The following is a 13,164-nucleotide window of genomic DNA, read 5'->3' as shown; positions in this document are numbered from 1 at the left end:
CCCGGCGGGCGGTGGCGGGTGCGTGGAGGATGGGTGGACGGGTGGATGGATGAGCGGGGTCAGCGAGCAGGTGAGACCTGCCTTTCCCTCCAGCCTCAGGGAAAAACCGGGTCTCTGCCATCCGCACCACTTACACCTTTATTTCCCGTACCCCAGCCGGCCTTACAGCGAAAATCGCTGTAATAACCACTTTCGGCTTCTTTCCGACAGCGATAGGGGCAGTAATTACATAGATATTGGCTCCGAGCCTACGAAATCTGTAACAAAAAAGGCAGCTAATCTTACCGGGATCAGGATTGGGCCCACAATCCCTGATCCTCTCTTAAACATCAGTCTAAACATTGTCCATAAGAATACATGGGGCATGATTTTTTTTTTTATTAAGTGGGAAAGCACACTATCATTCATCATGACTTGAAAATTCACCCATTTTAAAAGTCAAAAAGAGGTAACTCAATAAATACAATTACTGCTAAATTTCATAAAGACAAATGATCGCGTGACTGACGCTTACTGATTTAAATAACTGTTTATCGTTTGTACAAAAGGCCAAGTGTACCAGATACTTGAAACTGCTCCTAAAGTACCATTCACACCATAACAATGCATTTTCTGCACTTATGGTAGAGTGAGTATATAACTAGATGTTAATTTGTCTTCATGTCCATTTTATATCTGCAATTTTGGTTAACCATAGCTTCTTAGAAAATGAGGTCCTCTCCTCCGAAATACACTCATAGAATTCAAGCAGCCTTGTAATAAAAATCAGAAAAGAAGTTGGTACGTCCTAACCATGCATTTTAATTCTCCGTTTGACTTATTTTTATACCGATTCTCCATATCGCTCTGTGAAAACAAAAATTCTTACATTATTTTGCGGCCTGCCACAAGATGCCTGGGGTGGAAAACAAGACCAGAGATTGAACTTCTGCTACACGACCGGCCTTTTACAAGGGTTTACATCCCCTTGTGCGGAGTTGACCACTCTGACCACTCGCTGAGCCAGCGTAACCCTTTGCTCTACGCATCAGTCTAGCAAAGATGATGGGAAGCATTAGGCTGTTCTGTATGGAAACATAAGGCTCGGCACGCTTCAGTTGGCTAACGAAAGAGTGGGATGGGGAGAAGGGGATAACTCTGTAACACACGTTGGGTGGTACGAGCGTGAAATCGGAAGGGAGATGCGTGGAAGTCATGGTTCAGCTCCAGCTGGACTGGCCTGTTGGTCTGAAATTTTACCAGCCTGGGCACTTCCACCATAGCCTCCCACCTTGGAATGAGCCTTAGGCACATAGGCAGTTTCACAGCTCTCTCCCGACATAAATCACCTCTGCAATGGCAAACTGAAAAGCGTTTTATCAACTTGAAATTCACCTGAACTTGCTCTGAGTTGAGGCCCTACAGTAACAAGAGCTAATAATTTTCCTCCAGCTTGCCAAAGGGACATCACATCCCCAAATATTCTGAAAATGTTTAATGAGTCACTTCATGCAGTTAAGAGTGAATCATAACCACCATCTTGGTATTTTGGTGTACATGCAGACAAACGGCACAGAAACTCAAAAAATTGCTAAGAGTGCACACTGGTAACATCAGAAAGCAGGGTTTATGATCTTCAAGTTGGCAAGGGCAAGAGAAAGGGTGAGGTGTACAAGGTGGCACAACACTTAAGAGAAGAGGAGATGCAATGAAGATAGAGCCGCCTTCTTCCAAGACAAGATAGGAGCAGATGAAGTATTGATACTTTAGTAAGAGAATACTGACATATCTGTCTATATGTAGGTATGCAGTTGCTTGGCAGCTTAGATGTCTCGCCAACTTAATTGTCTCTGCTTTGTGAAGCTTCAAGGACACCAGCTCTCCCATACATTTCACAGCAGTCAGCTGCCCGCTTGCGCTTGGAAAAATGACGATAATGAACAGGGGAAGTTCAAAGTGCAGCTCAACAGATCTCCAAAGTAACAGCACACTGCTAGGATACTGCTGTAATGCCCTCCACTCTCTCCTGCCTCTGCCAGATAGATGCATTGTTCAGTATTGAAATAATTCTCCAGGTCATTTATGAACAGGGGTTGGGAAAACCAAGATCACTTCTGTCATCATATAAGGGAAATGAATACTGCTCAGTGTAAGTGGCAACAAAAAATGAACAAAAAATGCCTCCCGGGGGGGGTGTGTGTGTGGCACACACAGAAAAAGAGAATGAGAAATTGTCTAACCAAAATTTGAAGTTGGTATTTCAAACTGTAATGAAATAAAAATTAAACACCCCACACAATTTCTAACAGCAATTTCTCTAGGTAGGTTAAAAACCTCACGTAGACACCACCACCCCCCCGCCCCCCAGCCCCGGCAAGCTCAGTTTAATCACTACGTAAGTGTCCATCTATGTTCTAACCTCCTTTGCATTAGAAGGGTATCAAGTTTTAAGGGAATCTAAGAACATCTCGAGTTCTCATTGTCAAATGTCAATTTACACCCCTCCTGAACTGTGCGCACCTCTATTTTCCTAGAAATCAATGTCTCTGAAGTCCTACAGTAATTTTAAAAAAGGAAGAAAACCCCAGAATAATGCAAACGTGACATCCACCCATACCAGGTCTACAAAAAGCAACCTAAGAAATACAGAATGCTTTAGGACAGTAAAGAGACAGTGGTTTTTACCAACTGAACTTCTGTCCCAACAAAAAAAGAAATATGTAACTGCTTTTCTTTTTTTGAGGGCAGGGGGAAGGAAACACAGACAAGGAGGTCTGAAATGGCACAACGGGTGATCTAATTGTGATTGGACATCCAGTAGTCCCAAAGGTGTGATTGAAAATAACCTCTCAAAGTCTAAGCCTACACAATGTTAAGTGCAGAGAACAAATGCCATTTAGCAGCAGATCAGTGATGTAGGACAAAATGCTTGACCACAGCTGCATGCATGAGAACTTAGCTTCTCGATTTTAGAGGAGGAGAGGAAACAAAAATGCATCGGTCTGTTTTGAGTATTGACTTTTAATAGCTTGTTTCTCATAAGGGAACAGGGGATGTTTTCTGTTTTAGAAATACAGGTATCTGTTGAGCTTTAAATACAGCCTGCTCCTGCCAACAGGTCATGTACATGATTTATTTAGCTTCAGTTTTTGTTTTTACGCATTAAGCAACCTTCAACCTTCTTTTGTAATACAATATATAGACAAATTTAAGTACAGTAATAGTGTAGGTATTTTACTGTCTTCACATTTTTCTTGACATACTGGACAAAGCAATACACATCAGTCTGCCCCCAAGCCCAGGTTTCATACAAAGCACGTTGAGTACTGCTTTCAAAGGCACACTCAACCTGCGCCCAGATTTAATTTGTCAAATCTACAGAATCTGGCAAATTAATATCTTTTGGGAATATCAGGAATTATTTCCAACTTTGTCCAGTGACATTCAAATGCTCAGGCAACTACTTATAACCTCCATTTTATGCCTCCTACAGATGTTGCATACCGACAGGAAAAAGAAAGTTTTAGAACTGGACAAGCTATAGTAATGCAGGTTTTGTTAGAAGAATTATATACAAAAAGGGGACTTTAGATATATAGTTTTCAATCTGTAGTTTCATTTTCCAAAATAAAACCTGTATATATAAATGGATAACATTCAAGATCTGTATATGAGTAACAGTTGCTTTCTGACTAAAACAATATATTTAGACAGAATCTCACTTTCTGTTTTTCACTTCAAGTATGCTAGCCGGTCCAGTCCTTTGGGAAAAAAATTTCCATTTTTAAATCCTTTAGGATCCATCAGATTCATTATATGGTAATGACCTTAACTTATACAATATACTATATTATGAGGTGAACTGAAGGGGATTAGATATGGAAGTATTGGTCTGAGTGCAGTAAGCCAAACAGCTGTTTAAACATGATACTACAGCTGAAATAAGTCTCTGTCAAAATAAAAACCAACATTCATGAAAACAGCAGCAGCCATCAAAAACATTCACAACTGCAGGGATTTTTTACTGTGTGTAATTTTGCATTATAAGTAGGAGAAGCCACAATAGTTTAAAGCAAAATTAAAAAAAAATACCACTATAGTCTTGAATTTAATAATGTGAATTGTCACTCTTATAGCTGTTTTATAGAAGTGTACTAAAAAAATTTACTTAAACATATGAATTTAAGACTTTCACTTTATTCAGCAAATTGGTTTATTTACACAATGGGGAACGCTGGTTGAATGCTGTCAATGTAATAAAAACAAATCTAACAGAGACAATACTGAACTCTCTCTATGTATTCATAGCAGAAATGACAAACTATTTCCTTACCTGTATCAGGAACATCAAGCGCAACAATGGGACAGTATCACAGGACATTGATTTAACAATAAACCACAGAGGTCCAGTAATACTATGGCAATTTACTCATGTATTTACTGACTTAAAAAAAAAAAAAAATTAAAAGTCAGCAATACCCAGTATAAAGTTCTGTCAATTATCAGAGTGAAACTCTGATGAGTAGGTCAGTAAAACCTTATCAGATTATCCACAATTCATGAAGTGACCTGATCTGCTTCAGACCACCAATACAGAAACAAAATTGATGAGAACAGATTACCCTCTAAAAGGCAACAATGATCTGATAAGGGTTTAACTTAATGGAAGTTTAAAAAAAAAAATTAGGAATTGCAGAGCACAGCCCCTATTAGAACAAGCTAACTTTCCAGACTTTCAAAAAAGACAAAAAAAAAAAAAAAAAAAAAAAAAAAAAAAAAAAAAAAAAAAATTAAAAAAAAAAACCACTTCAACATGAAGCTACCATACAAAGTTTTTTTTTTTTGTTTTTTCTCTTTTGTTGTTAATTTTTTGTTTGTTTCTTTTTTTTTTTTTTTCCTTTAAGAGTTCAGAGTTGCAATTTAATCCTGGCTTTTTAGTGAGAAGGACAGTTTTGGCCTAGACTTTCCTTTGCCCAGGATAATTTTTTGCTCTTCCTTTTGCTGACGTTGTCTCTCTTGTTCTAGTTTCATCCTCTCCTCATGAATCTTTCTTTGTTCTTCAACAATTTTCAATTGTTCTTCAGCCTATATATGAAAATGGTAGAATTTAGGCCAGCATATTTTGTAGTCATAAAAGCAATTTACAAGTCCATATTAACTTCCAAACAGGTCCAATCCTGCATAGGTATGCAAGCACTTCTACCTGAGCTAGATGCCATAGTAGGTTTCAGTGAAACTACTTATAAAATGGTTATTTGAACTGAGTTTAGAAGAAACACTGAAAACTTTCTACAGTTAATGTATTGAAATCTTGAGTGCTTACATGCAGCATTTTTCAGTACTACTTTGCAAACACCACATTACTTGTTAATTAAGGAAGTCACTGTCTATATAGATAAATTCCCCTGACACCTGTCATGTGTCAGATATACACATAATATAATGAATACGTACAATATAATGAAGTAACAGACCTTCACACAGGTGTTCCAACTCCAAAACTCATCTAAATCCCCCTCCTAATTCAAAATCCTCTTTACTTGATTTATAACAAGTCAATCCTTAGGCTGACTTAGGGTTCTTACAGCTCTTCCAGTGGTCTTCTAACGGCGCTTGTTTTGTTCATTACATCAGTTAACACTTTAAATTTTCTATTTGTCACATTTCCACCATATTTACACGAAAGGGTAAAACAGAAAGAGATCTAAAGGAGATGTAGTTCAAGCAAACAGTTTTAAGAAGTGTCATATTTACCTGGAAAAGGTGTAATTACTCGAGTAATTGAAATCGACAGAGTTCAATCAGGATTCAGAAGCACTTAGTTTGGCTTATTAATTGATTAGAATCAGCTAAATCATATTGAATGTTCTCACAAGGCAGGCACCTGCTTAAATAGGCTTGGAGACCAACATAAGCTAGACTTTCATAACTTAGACATCTTAAGCTTATGCTGAAAGTCCCTTTCAGCACTTGTACATCACCATTATACTAGTCTCAAATCCAGTTCGTACTTGTCCTTCTCAACAAATTAGTCACTTTTGCTCTAGAAACCAAACGTTTGCAAACTTACTTCAGCCTTCCCTGTGAGATATAGTTACAAATGTACTTTTTAAATTCTGAAGGCAACTATCTTCCTCTAAATTAACTGCACCTGAACTATTTTTTCAGACTAGCATTACTGCTAAGGATCTGGTCTCTTATGCTCAAGTGAAGGAGAGCAATGCTACTGACATAACCGGCAACAGACAAGTTAAACTCTAGAAACGGTCAATTTGTTTATTTTAATTGTGTTGCAAATCAGGCAGAGGGACCTGTATTCCCCTACAGAACGGTTAACTACATCTTCACATACCAGTTTAGCTTGTGCTTCTGCAATTTTTCGATTATTCTCTTCTAGTATTCGCTCTAGTTCCTCACGCTTTGCACGCTCTTCTTCCTAAAGGGGAGGACAGGGCAAGATGTTAGTAAAGTAAAATATTCATTTCTGCATGTTCACTAATCTTTCTCAGAATTCTTTTGTGAACTGACTTAAAGTGGCAGCTTTACAGCCACCTATTTTGTCTCACAACGGTAAATTGTGCAGCCACTAAAACTGGTTTCTAGTACTCAATTTAAATCATCCCGCCCAGTCCAAACAGCAACCAACTAAACCCTCCCTAATCGTAGAATCCTGACAATTTATTACTAGAATTTTAATATCACACAAATCAACAAGGACAACTACAAAAACTGGATAGTATTTACCAAATTAAAAAGTAATATAGAAAATATAAATAAAGTGAATAGTTTGTCTCACCAATTAAGTATACCTACGTATTCTTTACCTATACTCCTTTAATCAGCATTAAAAGTTGAATATTTACTGTCTTGTCCAGTGTCCTGCAGAGTGTGCTCCTCGGCTGCCATACGCGCCAGCTTCCTCTTTAAAATGATTTGTACTGTTAGCTTGGCAATACCTGCATCAGCAGCTCAACCATTTATAAAGAAACAACATACAAGGAAGGCTGAGCTGAGGAATGCAGATGTTTATGATAAGAAGGAACAAAAATATGTAAATCATTCCTAAGGCAAACAATTAATAAGAAAAATACATTTACTGTTAGTGAAAAATACAAATGGTAATCCATACTTCATGGAGCTATGGGCTTCTTTCATGGGGAGAATGGACTTAACATTCAATATTTTGACAATTTTAAGACAGGTGAAACTGTCATTTGCAGTCTGAACTTGGAATTCAGGAGTCCAGGGAAGGCAAGATCAGGACATAAAGCCTTGTAATTGTTGTTTTCTTGGTGGATTTTATGGAACTCTGTTATGCAACTCAAATATGAAGACTGCGTGATAGTTTTTGAGGTGTTTCAGTTCACGTAATATATATCCGAATTATTTTAATATTTGGAAGATTTAAAGTTAGCCAGAGGTTTATGTCTGTGTAAGAAAAAAAAGTTAATACGAACAAAGCAAGCATATGAAGAGAAAACTTCTTACTATGACTAGTAATCAGCTACTAGCTAGCACACTTCACTCCAGGCATGGAAGTTTATTTTAAGTTATTAAGAACTGATGGGACTTCTCCACATCATACTGACAACAGCAAAAAATACTTAAAAAAAAGAGTCATCCATCTGATCAAACAAAAACCTCTATATATGAAGCATTCACTGACTACAGACATCTAAACTCAACTTAAATTCTTTCATAGTAAGGTCTGAATTTGCAAAACAAGTGTAATTTAATATTCTTAATATTTGTTGTAACTCAGTGTTACTTTTTTTAATTTTTAATTTAAAGATATTATGTGACAGACAAGTCACATTTAGTATGAAGGGGAAAGCTTCATTACTACTGTCTTTCCTTTTGTAAGCCAATCAAAATATTAATTTAAAATAAACTGTGTAGGAGGTACAGACTGAAAAAGGCATTTGAGACTTACGACTATTTAGCACAAATTCCATTTACAGTTTTAAGTTTGCCTTGAAATTTCTGGATCCTGGAATGATTGGTGCAGGCAGGCATCAAAGCCTTTAGTAGCAAATTACTGTCTCACAGAAAGACATTTTCAGCTTCTGCTCCAGCTGCTGATTAAAAAAAAACCAAAAAACCCCAAAAAAACCAAAAACCCAAGTCACATGTTCAGCTTGACTTCAGACAAGGGCAACCTGCTCTTTTATAACTTCTAGGGAAAAAAAAAGTTGTTAGTAGTTATTAAAAATGGATATAATGATTTGGACACAGATCCTTCGTGAAGACGTGGATGGGCTTATGCTCGAAGTCCCAGAATTAGTCCAATGTATGCTCAAAGAAAATGTTCATTTTAAATAAAGAGTAAGAAACCTATTTGTTAAAGACAGGTACTGCAGCTCACTGCTGGACCCTGCTTTTTGCCTGACTGAAGGCAAAAGCCTCTTACAGTCTAAGTAAACAAAATGAAACAAATGAAGAATACATAATTACAGATTTTCAATACCCTTCCCCAAAAATGAAAGGACCGCTGATAAATCCTGCAGCCATGGCAAAAGTTTCAAACAATTCTGAAATATGTAGGTCAGTTCCATTAAAAATCAAGTATCCTTGTTCAGTTTTTAGGAGAATAACTGTTTAAGTATCAGTGAGCTCCTCTGAATAGGCTAGAAATTAAGTTTCGCAGCAATGCAAGTTTATACGAGAAGGGAATTAGATTTGCTGTATTCCATCTCTTTCTGAACCGAACAGGAGGCACAAACCGACACTGAAAGTTTTGCCATGGACTGTCTCTACTTTCCAAACGACCGAGCGTTACCTCTCTGGCTTTTTGTGCTGCAAGTTCAGCTTGTCGCTGTCGCTCGAGTTCTTCGAGCAACTGTTTTTCCATGATGCGCTTAGCCTCCTCCACCCTGCGGAGAACCTCTCGCTCAATCTCATCCTTCCTTTTCTCCAACTCTTCTTCTACGCGTTTAGCCACAAGCTCTTCCACTCTTCGAGCAGTTTCTTCCTCTATGAGTTTCTCTTCAATTTCTTGTTGACGACTACAAAATGCAAACACAAAGATTACCTTTTTAATCAACAAAGAATGGTTGCACTGAAACAAACTCTTTCAAATACACAGCATTAGCCACACTATTGAAACAGTGTTATACCTTATACACACAGATATCATGTATTTAAACAATTTTTTGTCCTACATTTAGGGAAAGTGATTATTCAGGCAATCAGTGTTGCTACCACAGGGAACCCATTCGGACCACAGCAGATTTGGCATCTCTCCGTATCTCAGGACGACAGCTTATCATACTACTACTTGATCATTTGGGGGAGGGGGAAATAAGAAAAAAAAGACCCCACCCAGCTGTGTCCATCCTTCACTCTTCAGGAATGTAAATGGTCTCAATTTTAAGCTACATGTAGCAATAATATCTTGTAAAATCTTCACTTAAAGCCACCATCTCAGAGGCACCAAACTAATCTCTAATAACTAAAATAGAAGACAGAAGCAATAAAATTTGTAATTTGAGTATTTTAACAAGCATTCCAGGTGTTCTATCTGTAATCTAGTTATCCAATCATTTACCTTATCAAATTTCAAATACCTCAGCTCTCCGTCACTTCTTTATTGCAGCACTCTGATTCTACAGTAATTATCCAAAAATAAATATACCAATGCCAAGCGCTAAATAAATCCTTGCATTCTTTATGGTTTCCCATGTTCTGAATTTTGGAAGGACTTTAAAATGTCTTCTTGTCTTTATTTTTGTTTAGCAGCAACATTAGCACTTAGCCTGATCACTGTTTTAAGTTTTTATTAAAAAGGATACAATAAGATTAGGTCAATTTCAGGTTTATTATCAAATGAAGAAAAAAAAAATCTTCCAGGTAGCAACCACTAATACAATATGACATTTAGATATCCAAAACCCAACAAAAGTTAACACTGTATAGCTATGTTTCATATGGTACTATTTACTTAGAATTATTATGGGCTTTGGGAAGAAGGTTGTTCTTTTTAACCTTAAAATTGAACTTTCATTTTAAGTATTCTGTGAAGTACGGAACAATCTTGTAAACTTATCTTTCTGGCCTGTCAGCACCAGAAATCCATGATTTAGAATAACAACTACTGTTGTAATATCCTAATATCCTGTCATTTGCTTAACGCTTGCATTTTCTTATTGAGAGATAAATCTTATTTATATTGAGAGACATAAAAAAACACTTTAAAAAAAGTTACAGTATTAACTAACTCTTATATTTCCCAGGGTACAATTTGCAAATATGCAATTGGAGATAATAAGGTATTGACTACCCATCTAGATAAACATGTGAAATACCAAGGTGAAAGGCTCCCAAACTCCCCATTGATGTATCTTCTTTTCAGAAGTGTATTGCAACAAATGGAGAGTCTATCTCCTGATTCAGTAAAAAGTTTTGCAAGCCTCAACTTAAACATTCAGCCCCAGAAGACAAATTTTATTCTTATGTCCTCAAGAGATAGCAAATCTATCCAGCAACACATTAAGTCAGCATTCATTTTTCCTAAAGCAAGTGATTTTTTTCAGAAAAAACAAAGACAGACAACCACCACCATCCAGAAAAACACATCAACCCTATTCTGTTAAGTGTGTCGCTGATAAGCCACTACTACCCACGATCCTTTTTGGATGAAAGGTAGGGGAGAGGTCAAAAGTTTAAAAACCAAATTTTTAAACCTTTATATACTACATACCCTTTCAGTTTTAAAGGTTTTTCTTCCCTCTTATAGGTATTTATTTAGCAGCAAGCACTCTCACTGTGCTTAGCACATGTAAGAGGCTGTTCTACAGAAACCTTTTTTTCAGAAAGCTCATATTGATGTGTTTTATTCAACTATTTTAGCTTTGTGTTTAACATCAGGGAAATCTAGAATAAAAGTTAGCTAACTGAATACAGGTTAGTACATAGTTACAAAAAAAAAAGAACCCCTGACACTGAAGTCTGAAATAAGTTTTCAAATATCCTCAGTAATTAATGATGTAGTCAAATTAAGCACTGTGCCTGCACACACTTCATTGTTCTCACCCCAACAAATTCCACTCAAATTTAATTAAACCAAGCAAATATATCTTTTCACATTCTTAAGCAATGACAATATTACAAATATATAATAACTGTTCAGTGTAAGCAACCACATTTCTTGAAACGCTAGAAATAGAAAGAAGTGAAATAAAACGAAATAAAAATTTATTCTCAAAGTTCATTTACAAGACCATCTTGTGCCTACGTATGAAGGTAATATACTCAATGGCTTTTAGCTTATCAAGAAGATAAAATTATAATCACAGATATAAATCTCAATGATTTATTCTGTAGTTTATACCAACTATTCCTTGTTTTTTTTAAATCACATGAATTTACAGTATTTTGTATACAACTGTAAGCTTATCATCCTGACCTACTGAGCCACAAGTCCAGAGAAACAGATAAGTCGTTAATGTAAAATTTTTTTTAGTATGCTCCATTTACTAGTTAATTTTAGAAAATATGCAGAAAAGAAATGGCTTATATTTCACCAGATATCTGAGGACAAAAAATGTCATATTTGCAAGGCCTTTATAGGAAACTAGCATTACCAGAAAAAGCAGAAGTTAGGCTATGCTATGTATTAAGATTTCAACAGACATGAAAAGAAGAAAGTCACTTTCAATACATGAACTGTCCACTAGTTAATTCAGTCAGCAAGACTTTCTTCCCTTCACTAAAATGAGTATATACTAACATACATGTAACATCTATAACACAATTTATAGATGATTTGCTCAAATACCATAGTTTTCTACTCTGTTAAGTTTTATTGCTTTTTCTTTTTGAAATTTAAAGCATATTCTAGAAGCATCAAAATTCTATATCCAATCTTTTCCAACAGTTTCTCCCTCAAAGTTTAGTATTGTTGCCACTATCACTCAATGTCATATTCCTTGTATATGGAATATACAGATTTCATGAGTGTTTTAAAATTTCAAAGCTAACTTATATAGAAAGCTTACTGTGGAAAATAGACTTGAAATATATGTTGCTACATCTAATATTATTGAATGAACTACAGTTCATTGTTTCAATTTAAGCATTCCACAGCAAAAGAGCAATCAAGTATTTTAGTTGTATAATTCAAAGATTATAAACACTTCATTTTCCACAGGCATGTGAACAGATTCTCTCTTTCAACTTTTAAAGCCTAGACACAGACTAAGCATAAAATTCTCCACTAAGACTAACCTAATTTAATATTTTATGTTAGATAATATTTATTTTGTTATTTGTGAAATGTTCTCTCTTCAATCTTTAAATCCATTCACATAATACTTAAAATAATACATAGGAATGGAAATATCTCCGGAATACTAAGATAAACTATTCACTGTATTATCAAATTGTTAAGCACATTCCAATCCTTATTCCCAGGTATGCAGGGAATATTTTTATTATTTTAGGTACTGCATAAAACTGTAAGCCACAAAATTCGGTCAATAACTCAAAAAGCCTTCAGCATTTTCACGTGTGTTTGTGTTAGTATGCAAGTTTTTGATGACATCGCTGACAAATTCTGAAGCTGGCAAAGGAAATGATGGACAAACAAAAATAAAAGTGACAACTCAGGGTAATCAAGCCTTCTGAACTACAGTTAATATCTCATTAGAACAATATCACTGAAATAAAACTCAAAGCTCCACCTGAGAATTAACAAAACTCGTTGGCTTCACACGTACAAACAAGTGCTATTTCTGGAGTCAGTGCTCCAATAAGCAAGAGTAACATTCAAAGAACAAGAATCACTTTATCAGAACTGTTAAAACCGCTGTTAACTCCGCTGCATAGAGGCCTCTTTCATAACTCAACAATATTGCTAGGCATCTTAACGCACATCCAACGTTCATGAAAATGGAATTTACCTCCGTAGACTATATAAACAACTACATTCCCCACAACGAAAACTGAAGAAGGTTTCAAATTAAAAAAGTCACCGGATCTCACTGTCCCATTTAGCAAGAAAATAATCACAATAGAAACCCAAACCTCAGTGTTAATATAATCGTTGCATAGTATTTCTTAAAACCCTAAGTCGAGCAACTCCAGATGCCTCCACGGGACGCATAATAAGCTCCAGGCAGAAGAGGGGAGGGGCAGGCAGTGTGGCAGTGCCGCACAAAGCCTCCGGGGCGCGGAGGCCGCCGCCGC

At 36.3% G+C, this 13,164-nt stretch overlaps 1 protein-coding gene across 1 annotated transcript; it reads right to left on the bottom strand.

The window, feature by feature from the left end:
* Positions 1-4,154: 4,154 nt before the first annotated feature.
* Positions 4,155-8,984, bottom strand: ARGLU1 (arginine and glutamate rich 1; the record flags this gene model as incomplete). Its single annotated transcript, XM_010281393.1, has 3 exons — positions 4,155-5,064; positions 6,332-6,415; positions 8,759-8,984. Coding segments are annotated over 3 exons (475 nt in total), but the record flags the coding sequence as incomplete, so codon positions are not given.
* Between the last annotated feature and the right edge of the window lie 4,180 nt (positions 8,985-13,164).

Source organism: Phaethon lepturus, unplaced genomic scaffold, assembly GCF_000687285.1.
Source record: "Phaethon lepturus isolate BGI_N335 unplaced genomic scaffold, ASM68728v1 scaffold40441, whole genome shotgun sequence".
Classification (NCBI taxonomy): domain Eukaryota; kingdom Metazoa; phylum Chordata; class Aves; order Phaethontiformes; family Phaethontidae; genus Phaethon; species Phaethon lepturus.
This window is presented reverse-complemented; position numbering and strand designations above follow the sequence as displayed.